Raw genomic sequence first — 5,544 nt, forward strand, 5'->3', positions numbered from 1 at the left:
GTGGAAAAAACAAGATTTAAATGTGTGAAAAAGGGTTAGGGTTTGGGTTGTTGTTGGGGGGGAGTTAGGGTTAGAGTTGTTGTGGGAGGGGTTAGGGTTGTTGTTGGGCGGGGTTAGAGTTGTTGTGTGGGGGGTTAGGGTTAAGGTTAGGGTTGTTGTTCGGGGAGGTTAGGGTTAGGGTTAGGGTTGTTGTTGGGGGGGGTTAGGGTTAGGTTTGTTAGGGGGGGTAGTCTGTGTGGTGGCATCTTGGTGTCCCTTGAGCCTGACTGAGTTGAGAGAGTGGGTGTACAAGGTTCACTCTCATTAAACAAAAGAGGTGTTATGGTCACATAACGTGTTGCCCCTATCACCCACTAGGAGGAAGCAAAGAAACCAAAAAACAATCGGGAGATTCTGTAGTCATGTGGCAAAACGTTTTGTGGTCTAATAAAAAAAAAATGAAGCATTATTTGCGAGTGTGGTTAAACGAAAAATGTCTATGAGGTGCCATTAGGGACACTCAATTTTTCCAGCTTTTATTTAAATGTATGCAGTTTAATGTCTCAGTGTACTCTTAAATTAAAGCATAGAACAAAAACAACTGGAGATTTAAAAAAATCATGGAATGATTTTAAGATGATAAACCCCTCTGGTCCCATGAGTACTCTTCACTGTTGTGTTGTTTGCCAAGTGGTATCCCATGAAAGCTGAGACTCTCAGATTTCTAATGATGTGAACCATTCTCTGATGTGATAATGTAAGAATGTTTTTCTGCATTCTGAAATGGGGGTGGGGGGATACTTGGTCTGAATAGGAATACAAAATCTCAGAAAATATACTGATAATACTGATCAAAACAAGACCATCCACATTTTGGTTGAAGCAACACGCACCTGTAGAGAGCTTGAAATGTCAAGATGGAAAACTCTATCATTGGTTAAATGATGCCAGAAAAAATGTTCCTCAGTGATATCAATTTATAGTTGGAAATGTATTATTACAGCCAGACAGAGATAAAATGCAAATTACACAAACACATTTGTATCTGGCGGTTTGGTCTGTTATCTGGTTTTACCACAATCCTTACCCTTTTATGTTTAGAAGTGAAAGCTCAATGAAAATAAAAAGTTCAGTCACAGTGTAAGGGGTCTGCTATATTGCTTAGCGCTCTGATGGTTTGTTGAAGACAGTGAGAGGGTGTTGAACTGAGGCTGTCTGCTATCAGGCAAGATGTGTTATATGTGTTTGTACTAGTGCCAGAGCTCCACTAGCCAAACCACCAACTCTCCTCAGTGTCTCTCAGCTACCCTGGAGTTCATCATGACATCAGTGTTTGAAACTCTGCAGCACAGAGAAAGAGCACTTCAATATGAGAGCTCTTCTTGTCAGTCTCTAATGCTGTGTGTCTCTCTGTTTCAAAGCTGCAGAGGCTGTGCAGGCATGCAGGTGAGTCTGTTTGTGCTCCACATCCCCCGCAGTCTGGAGTGTCTTAAACAGATCTGTGAACACTGTGACAATAGTGCAGGACTGTGCAGACTGAGACACAGCCCCTGCTCACACAGCCTCAGCAAGGTGTCCCTCTAGGGTGGAGATGGAGGGGAATCCAAGCAGAGAGCAGCAGAGCATCACCCTCAACTGACACAGAAACGGTGCCATCAGCCCTGTGCTCAAACCAGAGCAGGGAGAGAAAAGTAGAAGGAACATTTCAGATACATTTTCTGTGTGGTGGAGGTAGGGAGTCCATAGAGGTTTGCAAAGCTGAAACAAAATTAGATTCTTATTAATTCTGAGCCTCTGAAATCCAGCTTTTTAGTTCTACTTAATCAGTGACAGCTAGTGATTATTGCAGAAGTTTCTATCATGTATTTACTTCACATTTTATTTTATATCGAGTATCCTGTTGTGTGCATCGTAACAGGGTTCTTTTGTGGTGATTCTATTGAGTTTGCCTTTCTGATGTAATCAGCTTCTGAGTAGATTTCCCAGATGTGAGTGATATGGAGTGAATTTTATGGGAATTCAAGCTGCCTGCCATGTGGGACCTCAGTAATACTGGCAGTGTATACTGCTGCTCCTTTAAGAGATCGGGCTACAGTCATACAGCACAACAGCACAACAGCACTGAGAGGGGAGGGCCTGGGTGGGGTTCAGCTACGCTGCTTCAGAGAAGTAGAAGTAAAACGGAGAGAGAGAGAGAGAGAGAGAGAGAGAGAGAGAGAGAGAGCAGCACGCTGGCACTGGGAAGAGCTACCCTATGTTTTTCCTTTTTCCTATCTTTTGTTTAGATGAGAAACCATTGCTGCAGTAAGAACCCGTGCCCCTGTGTGAGTGAAGTGGGAAGGAGTTGTCTTCTGCCTTCTGCTTTGTGGGATGCCCTTATTCTAATTGCACAGTAAGTACTAATACTGTACAAACGCAAGGATGTACAGGATTTACTGTTTGCAGTTCCAGGGCCTCTTGAAAACACACAGGACTCTTATGTATGAATCGGACTCAATGTTTAAAATCCGAAGCTATTTGCAACATGTTTCTGTCTCACAGAAGACCACAGGTATACAGATGTTGATGATTTAGGGTTCCACAGGTGTTTTCTCTCAGACTGTAAGCATCAAGCCTTAGACTAGAAGAAAAAGACTGGCTGCACTCTGGCTGATCTGTCAGTGTTTTTGGCTCTGTTTGGTCACCAGTGAGGAAAACTCAAATATGCATTATATGTATATTATTTCTTCATATATCTGTAATATATTTATTGTATAATTGTTTCAATACACTGTGTAATGTATTGTATCTTGCCCTGATTGCATGTAGCCATCTCTGTAGGTGTGTAGTGAACTGTATGTTTTCAGTCTCTCCTCTCCACTCCCAGTCCAGAGCACCAGCTGGTCAGCTGTCAGTGCTGGTGCCTGGCTCTCCTCTATAGAGCTTCAGATGGAGACACTCTGTCAGCTTCTTAGTCTCTTTGTGAGGCCTCTGTGCCTATAGCTGTGTGTGTGTGTGTGTGTGCATGTCTGTACCTGTATGTATCTATGTCTCTGTGGGAGTGTCTCTGTATCTGTGTAAATCTTTTTTTTTATTCCTTAATGTTGTGCTCTGTGCTCTACTGAGGTTCCTCTGTCCTCAGGAACGGCTTCCCTCAGCAGTCTCCTGTCTGAGAAGCAGTTCCAGTGCTCTATATGTCTGGATATATTCACCAGCCCAGTCACCACTCCCTGTGGGCACAACTTCTGCATGGCATGTATTGGAGGGTACTGGGATCGGAAATGTTTGTACGAATGCCCACTTTGTTTGAAACAGTTTAAAAGGAAACCTAAACTCCACATTAACACAGGCTTAAGACAAATCACTGAGCAGTTCAAGAGGAAACTGAACCCTCCCGAGGAGCGCTCTGCTCAGCCTGGAGAAGTGCCCTGTGATATCTGCACTGGGAGGAAGCTCAGGGCTGTGAAATCCTGTCTGGTGTGCATGGCCTCTTACTGTCAGACTCACCTGGAGCCCCATGAGAGAGTCAAAACACTCACGAGACATAAACTGATTGAGCCTGTGAGAGACATTGAAGACAGGCTGTGCAAGAAGCACCAGAGAGTCCTGGAGCTGTTCTGTAAAGAAGACCTTATCTGTATTTGTCACTTCTGCACTGAGACAGACCACAAGACTCACAGCACTGTCACTTTAGAGGAAGAATGTAGAAAGAAGAAGGTGGGTTTTTGAAATAAAGATTTTTCCATTAATTTACCATTTAAAACTCTGAGTACAACTTGTGTAGAAGTTGAGGAATATTTCACTTGAGATGACAGAATGACATTAGCAGTAAAAGCCATGCGCAGCTCTTGAAGTGCAGGACCCTGTTCTTGAAGGCTCTGTGCTGAGTGTCAGTGGGAGAGTCTGCAGCCCAGTGTCAGTGAACCATCAGCAGTGACTGGAGTGTCTGTGTCCCCCTGTCTGTCCACAGGCTCAGCTGGGGGAAACTGAGGCAGAAGTGCAACAGAAGGTCCAGGCCAGACTGAAGAAGGTGGAGGAGATTAGACAGTCGGTGGAACTCAGGAAAGTGAGTCCTGTCAGGGGTCTGATAAAACCCTACTGCACTGCTCTCTCTCAGGGAGACTGCAGGACTCAGTGCTGGGACACTGCTCTCTCCCAGGGGGACTGTTCCCACACAGGAGTAGAACTGATTTCCAAGAATGTGTCTGATACTGCCTCAGCTCCCAGTGAGGTCACAGTTAATAACTCACTGTCATTTGATTGAATGTCTGTGTTTCTCATTGAAACTGTGTCATGTTCGTCTGTGTGCTCCTCTGGTCCCCTCAGCTTGGTGCCCAGAGAGAGGCTGAAGACAGTGAGCAGGTCTTCAGGGCTCTGGTGTGCTCCATTGAGAGAAGCCAGGCTGAGCTGCTGGAGCTGATTGAAGAGAGTGGCGGAGAGGCGGGCTGAAGGGCTCATTGAAGAGCTGGAGCAGGAAATCACTGAGCTGGTGAAGACACGCAGAGATCTGGAGCAGCTCTCACACACTGAAGACCACATCCACTTCCTACAGGTCAGCACTGTGACATCACTTTATTCACAGTGACCTCTATCATCTCTATGATGATGAGTGTCTCCTCTCTCCTGCTGTAGAGTGTCCCAGCCCTGCACCCCCCTCCACACACCAAGGACTGGTCTTCCATCACTTTGACCTCTGACCTTTGTCTGGAGGCTGTCAGGAGAGCAGTGTCTCAGCTGGAGGAGAGACTCAAAGAAGAACTGAAGGATCTTTATGGGATTGGTAAGGCACAGTAAGGGAGGACAGGGATATGGTCTTAACCTGTGCTGAGTAACTATTATAAAGAAATTGTTGTCATCTCATTGGAATGGAGATCCTCCTAGCAATCGTCATCTATATCATTCTTTTCTGCATTATAGCATGACACCAAAAGTTTTATGTTTAACAGTTGTATTTTATATTCAGTCCAACACACTGTTTCTGTGACCAATAGATTTTGGTCCAGAGTGTTTTTCTTCCCATTATGCAGTGTGTGAATGAAGGCTGACGACCCGAAGCACTGGCTGTCCAGACAAAGGCTGCTCTGTCTGCACTGGACACAGACAGAGATGCTTCAACACCGCCAAGGGTGACCCCCATTTCACTTTATCTTATGATTTTATTAAGAAATGAGAGTCTTAGAGTACAAGCTTGTCCTTCATGGTTTGGAAGGTGTTTTTTCTTGTTTTGTTTCCAGAATAAAACTGGTATATTTTAAAAGTCCAGTTGTTTGACTCCTTGATTGACTACAGAAACAAAGCCAACACTTACAACAATGGGAAATGTACATTGATTTTCAAATGTAACTGCCATTAGAATTGATCCTTTCTTTAAGTGTAATAATTAAAGATCCTCAGACACTGGACAGCAGAGTAGTCAATGTCAGATATATGATATAAAACATAATGGATTATGTAACAGGTTTTACTACCTTGTGTAGTGCTGTAAATATGGTAGTGTACTAATCATATAAATGCATCACTCATACCATTGTATGAGCCGACACCTGGCAAATGAAATTCAATGTGGACAAGTGCAAGGTAATACAT

At 44.1% G+C, this 5,544-nt stretch overlaps 1 protein-coding gene across 1 annotated transcript; it reads left to right on the forward strand.

Moving 5' to 3' along the window:
• Positions 1 to 1,419: 1,419 nt before the first annotated feature.
• LOC136767322 (E3 ubiquitin/ISG15 ligase TRIM25-like) lies at positions 1,420 to 5,216 on the forward strand. The gene is made up of 5 exons (XM_066721092.1): positions 1,420 to 1,425; positions 2,846 to 2,861; positions 3,101 to 3,675; positions 3,929 to 4,024; positions 4,285 to 5,216. Exons 1-5 carry the CDS (start codon positions 1,420 to 1,422, stop codon positions 4,405 to 4,407), a joined length of 816 nt encoding a protein of 271 aa, XP_066577189.1. The 3' UTR covers positions 4,408 to 5,216.
• The last annotated feature ends 328 nt before the right edge of the window (positions 5,217 to 5,544 follow it).

The sequence above is a fragment of the Amia ocellicauda genome, chromosome 14 (genome assembly GCF_036373705.1).
Source record: "Amia ocellicauda isolate fAmiCal2 chromosome 14, fAmiCal2.hap1, whole genome shotgun sequence".
In the NCBI taxonomy this organism is placed as follows: domain Eukaryota; kingdom Metazoa; phylum Chordata; class Actinopteri; order Amiiformes; family Amiidae; genus Amia; species Amia ocellicauda.

What these genes read in the sequence shown, in the direction of transcription:
- LOC136767322 (XM_066721092.1), top strand. An exon ending in AAGAATGTAGAAAGAAGAAG is followed by an intron (nt 3,676 to 3,928) that starts GTGGGTTTTTGA and finishes GTCTGTCCACAG; the next exon opens with GCTCAGCTGGGGGAAACTGA. An exon ending in AGTCGGTGGAACTCAGGAAA is followed by an intron (nt 4,025 to 4,284) that starts GTGAGTCCTGTC and finishes TGGTCCCCTCAG; the next exon opens with CTTGGTGCCCAGAGAGAGGC.